Here is a 9,761-nt window from a genome sequence, read left to right as displayed (position 1 = left end):
ACCCCCGAGTGCCTCACATAAAGTTGAGGGTGCCACCCAGCACCTGCGGATTGGGAGTGCAAGAGTTGCGCGTGCGAGCGTGTGAGCGTACAAACGCGCTACTGTCGGCTGACAGAGGAGCAGCAGGCGACCGGACGAAGCCCATCGCGCCCTGGCAACATGTGGACCTGCTCCGCGCCTTGAGCCGCACCCTGTACGTCATGCTGCCCCTGGCGCACAGGCACAGTCAACCTTTCAATCCCCCCCCCCTGCCTCGTCTGCGCCCGCGCACCTGGCCCAGCTGCTGCGAGGGCGTGGCCCACACCAGGAACTGGCCAAACACCTGGGCACGTCGGGTGGGCGCAGGTGACAACTTCAATCAGCCAAATGCTCCTGATAAGCACAATTGCAGAATTTGCAGTTGACAGCAGGGCGAACTGCTGTTGCAGCGCCGCGAGGCCGATGGCCGAGCAGCGCAGCACAGGTACCACCGCACACCGTGTAGTAGTAGAGTGACACCGTGAACATGAGGAGGTAGTGCACAAACTTCTCAAACGTCGCCTGTCATCAGGACCGCAGGCAGGTGTCAGTGCAGGGGGGGGGGGGGAGGGTGAGAATTCCAGATTAAAGGGGCCAAGGCGACGAAATCAAGGCCGAGCAATGCAAGTGGGTGACGTGGGCCGGGCCGGTGCGCCTGTTGTAGTGGTGGGGGCAGGTCGTCACGTCTGCGTGTGCTTGGTGGCGCCCCGGCGGGGCCCCACCTGGAATCCAACCATGAAGTACACCACAGGGGCAAACAGGACGGCCTGCACGGGGCGAAGGGACCACCAGGGTTGGGTTTGCGCACTCATGGACAGTCGTGACATCATCATTCACCATAAAATAGACTCGACCGTGCATAGGCTGCCCGCTGGCAGCCTCCGGCGGGCCCCTTGCCACCCCCTCTATTACTATCCGGGTATGCACGCGCCGTCATCCCTGCCAGGGCCCGCACCACCGCCCCTAGCGGCCCCGCGCCCAATCGCCCCCATCGGCACCACCACCCCCGGACCCCCCACCTGCAGCAGGATATATGGCAGCTCCACTATGGCCAGCGCGAAGCCGTAGCCCCACACCGAGTATGGGCGCGCCCCCGCCTCCCTGTAGTACACCACGCGCTCAGCCCCCATCACGGGCAGCACACTCATCAGGTTGGTCATGCCTGAGGGCGCAGCCACACAGCAGAGGCAGGCAGGGAGCGTAGTGGTCGGGTCAGCAGGGGAAGGAGGATGATAGCAAGTGGAGTGACTTTGGGGTGGTTGGGTCCACCCTGGGGGCGCTTGCCAGTGCCAGCAGACAGAGGGGTCGTGCGGTGCCACGCCGCTCTGTCTTGCGTTTTGATTGGCATGCGACGCGCCCCTGCCCCCCCTGCCGCCCTCGCCGCCCCTGCTGCCCCTGCCGCCCCTGCCGCCCCTGCCGCCCCTGCCGCCCCTGCCGCCCCTGCCGCCCCTGCCGCCCCTGCCGCCCCTGCCGCGGCGCCAGCGCACCGATGAAGTTTGAGGAGCTGAAGAGAACGCCCATCACGTTCTGGACGGTCGCGATGCTGGCCACGCCTCCGGCGCTCGAGACCGCCCCAACCTTTGAGGAGGCGCGGGGCAAGCAGGACCGGGTCACGCAGGCTGCGCGTAGACATGCGCGACGCTGCGGCACGCTGCCAAGGTGGCTGTGAAGCTGGATGGATGCTGTATCCCTTCCTCGGGTGCCTCTGCAGGGGAGTTTGCCGTGCTGTTCACCCGTCCAACAGCACAGCCGCCTCACTGGCTGCGGGATCATCTGTTGCATTTGTGGTCTCAACACGATTCCCATCATGTGCTCACGCCTTGGTATACTGCTCGTGGACCCCCATTTGACCCTGGCCTCACCTGGAAGTATATGGCCCCGTACAGCCAGCCCACGATGAAGGTCAGGGCCACGCGCGCAAAGTTGTACGAGGGGCTGAGCGGCAATGGGTGTTCAGGCGGGGGGAAGGACGGGACAGAGTGAACTGACTGGCTAAAGGTGGTGCAAAGGTATCCAAAAGCCTAAGTATCCTGTCAGCACGCTGTCACTTGGTCTGTCAGGCCCAAACTTGGCCATTGAAATGCTGGAAGGAGACTGGCCCCTCAATAGATAGTCCCTCAACAGGGCTTTTGAGCCGCCAGAAGCGCGCTCCTGTGCTCAGCACTTCGCACGACCTCCCCAAAAACTTCTTGCCTGCGCCAATACATCATGGTGTACTTGCTCAGCAGCTCACGCATCTGTGAGGGAAGTTGACGGGGGAGGGGGGGAGAGGCGATGGTTGGGGCGAGAAATGAGGCACGAAAGCCGCATGCAGATACTAGGATGACAAGGTAGACACGACAATGCCAAGGCCCCAGATCCCTATGCGGTCCGTGAATCACCCGCGACACCTAATGCTTCATTTCCCAACCATTTCAGGACCCGTGAGGCCCCACAGCCTTGAATGTCTGCATGTGCGCAATCATCGCTCGCACGATCGGCCCCCTCCTCCCTCACCTGCACGCTGAAGGGCTGCGCGTACTCCGAGGGCATCACGAGGGGCAGGCTGGCGGCGGCGCCCTCCGCGACCAGGCGCTCCACCTCCGCCAGGGCGGCCGCGGCCTCTGAGCTCTCCGCCCAGTGGGCGGGCCAGTCCACGGCGTTGGCCTTGGTGATGGTGGCCCTAGCAGTCCAGGTGGGGGGGGGGGAGGGGCACGGCTCTGGAATCAGGGCCTGCACTCGAGCATGTGGCCATCAGAATTGTTTTGAGTAACCACCGGCCGCGTCTGGGAGCGACCTATGCGAAGGGGGAATGCTTTGACCCCGCGCCCGCCCGCCCCCCTCACATGGAGCCGCCGGTGACCTCGAGCATCCAGGTCGCAGGGTTGGCACTGGGGCACAGGGACTCGGTGCCTGCGGGGCGCCAGGGCACCATCAGGAGGAGCTGAGGGGCGCCCCGCCAGGCAATGGCTCAAGCCTAATCCCCTGCCAACACACACAGCTACCAGGGCCGCGAGCGCGGCAGCGCACGGCTGCAATGACGTTCTGGCGGATTTCAGGCCCGTCCGCTGGCCGGCCCCGGCCCCACCTGGCACGCGCATCAGGTAGTCAGCCAGCGTCCTGCTGTGCTCGCCCAGGGGCCCAAAGTAGGTGGTGCGGCCGCCACGCTGCAGGAGGAGGAGGGAGTCAAAGGCCTCGAAAATCTCGATGGACGGCTGGTGGATGGTCACTGTGTGTGTGTTTGTGTGTGGGGGTGTGCGGCAGCAGTTGTCAAGGCCATGTGTTTGTATGCATGCTTGATTTGCTACAGGACCGGGCCAATACGACCACCACGGGCTGCATGCAGCGGGCAAGGCCGACAGCTTGCACCCGCTGGGGGTCGGTGGTTCAAGTGCCTGTGGCGGGGGGCCCTCTCTCACCGATGATGGTCCTGCCGCTGTGAGCACAGAGTTGCAAACATGCAGGAGAGGGGTGGGGGAGGGCAGCCAGGTTTGACTCAGCAGGACTTTGGCTCAGAAGCAGGCAGCACCGTGGCAGGCGCAGCTCCCACTGCCAACTAGCCCCTACCCAAAGGCCTGCACAGCCCGCGCCCAGCCCCGGCCTCACCTGGTGCCGATGTTACGCACCGCCCGCATGACCGTGGCCGCGGAGCTCGCGTCCAGGCCGCTGGTGGGCTCGTCCATGAACACCACGCTGCACGGGGGGGCCGGGGCGGGCGGCAGGGGGTCAGCCAGGCTTGCCGATCAAGGGCGAGCGAGAGCAGTGTGCTTCGCAACACGCACACCGGCCGAGTAGCGGAGACGCTGGTGTATGAAAGCTCCCCATGCTGACAACAGCTGTTAAAGCTCAAGAAATAAGCGCGCCTTGCCAAACCGCCGCAGTACCGCCGCCGCCCCCGCCGCGCACCTTGGGTTTGCCACGAGCTCCACCGCGATGGTGAGGCGCTTGCGCTGCTCCAGGCTGAGCCCCGTGCCGCCGCCCGGCCCCGCGGGGTCCCCCACCAGGCTGTGGGCCTGGGGCATGAGGTCCACAAGGTCAAGCACCTCCACCACCCAGGACCGCACCCAGGAGTCGGACACGGAGGGCGGGAGGCGGAGGCGCGCGGAGAACCACAGCGCCTCGATGACGGTCTTGGAGGCGGGGGGACGGAGGACGGGAGTAGTAGTAGTGGGAGGGCAGTTTTAAACGGATCTTGTGAAAGAAAGGTTGACCATGGACGTCAAGCCACGTCTTTGGCAGGAAACAAAGCTTCGGCACAATACAAGCTGCAGTCTAGCACAGCGATCAATAATATTCCGAGTTGCAACGCCGAGGTGTGGGCGGTACCACCCAACGCACCTGTGCTGCGGTGTGGATGTCGTTCTGCTCGCAGTAGCCGACCACGCGGCTCCACGACGCCTGCTCCTTGGGGTGGCCGTTGACCCAGATGTCGCCGCGCACCTCACCCACGGTCTTGCGGCCGCACAGCACGTCCATCAGCGTCGTCTTGCCGGCACCGCTGCCGCCTGCGCAGCGGTGAGGGCGAGGGTGCAGGTGGAGTAGGTCCATCAAGCGTGGGGCTTGCCGCCCGGTCGCGAAACAGGGCTGCAAGGTGCACCCCAGGCAATCGGCAGTGCTGGAACTTTCAGCAGCACGCCGCCGGTCTTGCTCCCCTTGCTTACCCATCAGCGCCATCAGGTCTCCCGGCTGCGCATAGCCCGTGATGCCCTGCAGGTGGCGGCAGGTCAAGGCAGGAGAGGGCGCAGCTCAGTGAGTGCTGGGGCTGCTTTGGACCAGCACACACGACGCACTCAAACGGCCTGATGGTTGCTCAGCTCCCACCTTTCGTGCATTCTCTACGCTGCAATGCGTTATGGTCCCTCATCAGTCCCTGCTATCTGCGCAACATCCATAATGTGCTTGTCCAAATCAGGGTGCTTTTTCTTGCCTTGATTCAACCTGACCCTTCTCACCAAAACCAAATCACAAGACATCACCCTGAACCCCCCACATCACAGGCTCATCACCTTGAGCAGCTCCAGCTGAGGCGTGGCCGCCAGCGCCGCGACTGCATCCGCCTCCGCCTGCTCCGCAGGCACAACAGCGCCCACAGCTGCGCCGTCGCTGGCGGCCCCCGCGGTCTGCGCCTCCACGTCGGCCGCAGCCGCGCCGTCCTTGTGCAAACCCTGGCTGGCCGCGGCCGCAGCCTCGGGCTTGTAAGCAGGGTTGGGCACAAAGTAGCGGATGTCCTTGAACGCCAGGGTGATCGGCTCCACGGGGACAGAGCTGAGGTCGCCCCCAGCCAAGGCCGCCCGCGACGGCGCGCGGGGCAGCGACAGCGCCAGCTCGCCCGCTGGAGCGGATGCGCAGCCGTTGACGCCGAGCGGTTGGAGGGGCGGGAGAGCCGCCAGCTGGATGACGGCCTCGACTCCTGGGTCGTCGCCCCGAGCAGGGGCGACGGACGCGGCGCTGTGCGGCTTGCTGAGCGCGCCGCCGGCGTGGATGCTGGAGCCTGGGCGTGGCGTGGTGCCCTTCATCTTGGCCATCTTGCCGCGCATGGCAGCCGCGTCGGCGCGGGCCTTCTGCACTTGCTCGGGGTCTGAGATCTGCAGTGATAGTGGTGTCGTGTTGACACGATGCGGGATGAGTGTGCAGGGAGAGTTGTGCTGATCCACAGCGGGGCAGCAGCAGTCGACTCGTTGGGGGTGCAATATGTGCAGGTTGCACAAATGACGTGTGACTGTGCACCATGTGTCAGGAGCCCAGCAAGAGCGAGCTGACAGACTGCCGGCGGGCCTGCAATCAATCAGTCATGTCGAGCGCCACGCGCCTGGGTGCGCCGCGACCCGCCCGTGACCCATCCGAGCGCCAGCGACACCAGCACGCTGAGCACTGCAAACAGGCCGAGCCTGTTTTGGTTGCGGAAGGGGTGGAGGAGAAGGGTGCGGCTGGTCATACACACAGCTACACAGACGTCGATGGGTTTGTGACGCAGAGCTTGAGAAGGACCATGCAGCCCGCTCTCTTGAAGAGTTGTCATGTCTCCTCCTGCAGCCCCATGCTGGCCCAACGCAGCAGTCCCCGATGCCTTCCGGCGGCCCAGGTTGCTCACAGGTAGCCGACGCCGGTCCAGACCCAGAAGTGCTCGGTGTAGAAGCCGAACGACAGCAGCGCCTCCTCCCCAATGGTGTGGGCGGGGTTGCTGGGTGCGGGTGCGGCCCACTTGTCGGTCATGAACTCGTTGATGCAGGTGGAGCGCACACCCCAGGCGAAGGGGCTCAGCCTGCGGAGGTTGGTTGTGGGCACGCAAACTACCGGGGTGCGTCCATCACACGGCTCAGCGGCCTTGTGCGCCACGTGCAAACAAGCTCGCAGAGGTCTCGGAGCCCGAGCATCACACCGCCAGAATGATGCCACAGGCAAGGCTAGTTGGCGAGGCTGCTCACCAGTACAGCCAGATGGCATATGGCGGGATCTTAGTCCGCACTGCGGTTTGATGCGCAAGCAGGGGGACCGTCAGCTGCGGGCTGCACCCTCTTCGAACTGCGTGCGGTCAGAAGAACACCTGCGTCCGCTGCAGGCGTCTGATGTCCTTCAAAGCTGGGCGCGTGCCCATCGCCATCGATTTGTCGGCAGAGCCCAGCCCACTTCGCACCGATGGTGAAGCCCGAGGTGACAATGAGCAGCAGCAGCAGGATGCCCGACACCGCGTTGACCAGGGGCGGCGTGGGCACCGCGACGGCGATGAGCCGAAAGAGGGAGGTGAGGCACAGGGAGGTGCTGGCCATCACGGCGAGGAAGGTGAAGAAGCGGGCCGCGTCTGGAGGGCGGAGCATATGGGGTTGGGGGGCGTCGTGAGGAGGACAGCGAGGTGATAGCACCCACAAGGCAACACGGGAACGGCACTTATGTTTTTGCTGAGTTGCGTGAAAGCATGCCTCAGCGAGCCTGGTGCTACCTAGGTTCAGGTCCTGCTGCAAGCCACACACCCCTATCCAAGTCACCTGTTGTGAACCCGATCATGAAGTACACGATCACAGAGAACACTGCAGCCTCCAGAAGTGTGACAGGCAGCTGGCTGAACGCCATCGCCTGTAAATGGGGTAGCAGTGGGTGTACGTGGCATTAAGACAATCTAGGAGATGGTAAAGTTGCGGTTAAGCAGCAATGTACTGGAACGTGTGTGTATCTCCATCGTGTGTGCGTGTGCTCAAGCTCAAGACAACAAACCAAACAGCCTCCCGCTGACAAAGCCACAGAAGACTCCTCTGGACTCAGCTGTGTACATGGCACATGCCCAGTGCATGTCATTACACCTCAAATCCCCCTCCTACCAATCCCTGCGTCCAGCTGGGGTAGTAATTTGAGTCTCTGTGCTTGAACCACACGGGTCGCGATGCCATCACAACAGCCACTTGTACCATGCCACCCTACACAGACGCAGCGGCCAGGGCACAGACAGAAGGGAGGACAAAGTTTCATCAGGTGAAAGTCAGCAGCAACGCCTAGACGCGGGCACGAGCAGCCGTCAGCTGCAGTTTGACATATGCAGGGGTCTTCCTGCATAATGGGTCAGACAGGGAGGGCAGCACAGTGGGGTTTACCCTTAACGCAGCTATATGCATTCTATAACTGCACGCTGCACACACCCTATCCTCAGCGCTAAAGCATCGCGTGGCCCGACTCACAAAGCTGAGGAACATGACGCACAGGAAGCAGGCGCCCAGTGTTGACCGGGCCTGCTGCAGCGTACTGTTGCCGAGCTGGAAGAACAGGGATCCCACCACCAGGCCGATGACGATCACCTGCCAATGGTAGGCAACAGGCGTCAAAAAAGGAGCCAGGTCAGAGGAAATCGACCGACCTGGCTTCAACAAAGGCAGGGCTCGTGTCAGCAGTGCGCCGCTTGGAAATTGAGGGGCGATGGATACAGTACCTGTCAGAGACTGCGAGTTGGCTATTAGTTGGCTTGTATCGTAAGACCCCATTGGCGCTGGCCCCCAATGCTCCCAATCGCTCCCACGCCCCACCCACCAGCCCCAGACCTTACGTTCCCCAGCCCCCTCCCCTCGCACACACACGCACTCACCTGCATGATGCGGCCCTGCAGGACCATCTTGTCGCGCCCCACCAGCAGCAGCTGCCGCCGTGTCACGTGGCACAGCGCCCTCCAGGGCGACAGCGCGTACCGCTCCTTGGGCAGGGCCGCGGGGTGGCTGCGCTCCTTGGGAAAAGGGCCGGCCGCCAGCTCCCGCTGCGCAGCCTGGCCTGGGTATGGGGAGGAAGATACAACAGCAGCAGCACCCTTAGCCATGTCATAAGAAAGCCTATGAGTAATAGTGCGTCGTGAGCTATCCATGCGCAGCTGCGACTTATATCACTGCGCCCCCGTTGCGCCACTGGCGCGGCACAACGCTCAGCACGGCTTACCATGCTCGTTACCGGTCCTGAACTGCTCCGCCATCTCAGCAACAGAGACGATCAGGTCCTGCGGCACGCTGCTGCGCGTGAGGCGCCCCGGAGCGCTGGGCGCCGCAGCACGGCCTGGCTCGCTCGGTAGCAGGCCCCTCCTTTCCCGCAACGCCTGGCATGGGTTGCGATACGTCCAATCTCAGAATTATATCAACGCTTGGAGTTGTGCAGCCAAACACGCGGCAGGCATAGCACAAGACCTTGCATCAGACCCTTAAACTTTCCTCGGGGCATCCGCCAAGCCAGGCGTGTCAGCTGCAGCCTGCTACTTGCTTGCGCACACACCTGCGATGCGTACGCCAGCTGGCCGGCCGGTGTGGACACCTCCTGCAGAAAAGAGGCCAGGTCCTTGCGTGGGGGGCGGTCAAAGCCCAGGGCGGCAAAATGGGGCAGCACCTCGGCCACTGGGCCATGGTACAGGATGGCCCCTGCAGCGAGGGCGCGCGCATGCGTGGTGTGGAAGCGGGCGGGTGATGTATGTGTATGCAGGGGTTGAGGGGGGGTAGAAGTGGGGTGCAGCAAGCAAGAAACCAAGAAAAAGGAGAGGCACAATGACGGACAAGAGAGGGGTGCCATGAGGGGTGCCAGCGGGGGTGTAGGGTGCCATGTGAGCTAGCGCTGCACATAGCAAGGTCCGCAATGTCAGATCGAGCAAGGTGGGCCGCGGTAATGCTGTCTTGCCAGCAGCCACGCCAACTTTGACCGACAACTTCCTACCCCTCGTGAGCACGCCTACTGCTCTCCTTGCCCCCTTGCTCCTTGCCCCTTGCCTCACCCTCGGCCATCAGCATGATGTCATCAAAAAGCTCCACCACCTCGGGAGCCGGCTGCAGCAGGCTGACGAGCGTCGTCATCTTCAGGCCGCGCGTCATCTGAAAGGTACACGAGTCCGGATGAATGAGTTGCAGATGGTTTTTATACAGCCTATGTGAAATCAACAGCCCTCAATTACAGGCATGCTGCCAGACAATATCAACCTCAAAAGCGGTGCATCTTAGGCGACTTCTGAGTGGAAGCGTCCAGGAGCCACGCACTCACCAGGGCGAGGAAGGTGACAACGCTGTGCAGTGTGGCGCTGTCCAGTCCAGTGTTGATCTCGTCCTGGATGGATGCACGACAGGGGCCGCATTGCAACAAAGGCTTTCTGCTCAAGCAAAGAAATTGTGGATCTGGGGTGCAGGACGCGCTTTCGGTGTGGTGGGTGTGGTGGGCGGGTGTGGTGATGGGGGTGGTGGTGGTGGTGGTGGTGGTGTTGGGTGTGGTGGTGGTGGGGGGGGGGGGGGTGGTGGTGGTGGTGGTAACGGTGGTGGCGG

At 63.2% G+C, this 9,761-nt stretch overlaps 1 protein-coding gene across 1 annotated transcript in view; it reads right to left on the bottom strand.

Annotated features, from left to right (window-relative positions):
- Nucleotides 1-13: 13 nt before the first annotated feature.
- Nucleotides 14-9,761, bottom strand: part of MNEG_4600 (hypothetical protein) — a gene marked incomplete at both ends in the record, with an annotated part of 12,692 nt that continues 2,944 nt past the window's right edge. The window contains 28 exons of the mRNA XM_014046921.1: nucleotides 14-43; nucleotides 272-322; nucleotides 478-540; nucleotides 741-785; nucleotides 1,038-1,180; nucleotides 1,506-1,596; nucleotides 1,881-1,953; nucleotides 2,224-2,255; nucleotides 2,515-2,680; nucleotides 2,844-2,910; nucleotides 3,086-3,226; nucleotides 3,417-3,433; nucleotides 3,604-3,690; nucleotides 3,904-4,127; nucleotides 4,336-4,502; nucleotides 4,659-4,704; nucleotides 5,004-5,582; nucleotides 5,834-5,885; nucleotides 6,089-6,259; nucleotides 6,423-6,462; nucleotides 6,632-6,796; nucleotides 6,981-7,068; nucleotides 7,665-7,781; nucleotides 8,066-8,244; nucleotides 8,407-8,560; nucleotides 8,734-8,876; nucleotides 9,224-9,320; nucleotides 9,487-9,549. Of these exons, the coding sequence (XP_013902375.1) occupies nucleotides 14-43; nucleotides 272-322; nucleotides 478-540; nucleotides 741-785; nucleotides 1,038-1,180; nucleotides 1,506-1,596; nucleotides 1,881-1,953; nucleotides 2,224-2,255; nucleotides 2,515-2,680; nucleotides 2,844-2,910; nucleotides 3,086-3,226; nucleotides 3,417-3,433; nucleotides 3,604-3,690; nucleotides 3,904-4,127; nucleotides 4,336-4,502; nucleotides 4,659-4,704; nucleotides 5,004-5,582; nucleotides 5,834-5,885; nucleotides 6,089-6,259; nucleotides 6,423-6,462; nucleotides 6,632-6,796; nucleotides 6,981-7,068; nucleotides 7,665-7,781; nucleotides 8,066-8,244; nucleotides 8,407-8,560; nucleotides 8,734-8,876; nucleotides 9,224-9,320; nucleotides 9,487-9,549 (3,291 nt within the window). The remainder of the gene's footprint in view (nucleotides 44-271; nucleotides 323-477; nucleotides 541-740; nucleotides 786-1,037; nucleotides 1,181-1,505; nucleotides 1,597-1,880; nucleotides 1,954-2,223; nucleotides 2,256-2,514; nucleotides 2,681-2,843; nucleotides 2,911-3,085; nucleotides 3,227-3,416; nucleotides 3,434-3,603; nucleotides 3,691-3,903; nucleotides 4,128-4,335; nucleotides 4,503-4,658; nucleotides 4,705-5,003; nucleotides 5,583-5,833; nucleotides 5,886-6,088; nucleotides 6,260-6,422; nucleotides 6,463-6,631; nucleotides 6,797-6,980; nucleotides 7,069-7,664; nucleotides 7,782-8,065; nucleotides 8,245-8,406; nucleotides 8,561-8,733; nucleotides 8,877-9,223; nucleotides 9,321-9,486; nucleotides 9,550-9,761) is intronic.

This window comes from Monoraphidium neglectum (genome assembly GCF_000611645.1).
Source record: "Monoraphidium neglectum strain SAG 48.87 unplaced genomic scaffold scaffold00648, whole genome shotgun sequence".
Lineage (NCBI taxonomy): Eukaryota > Viridiplantae > Chlorophyta > Chlorophyceae > Sphaeropleales > Selenastraceae > Monoraphidium > Monoraphidium neglectum.
Note: the sequence above shows the minus strand (reverse complement) of the source record. Positions and strands in the feature narration are given on the sequence as shown.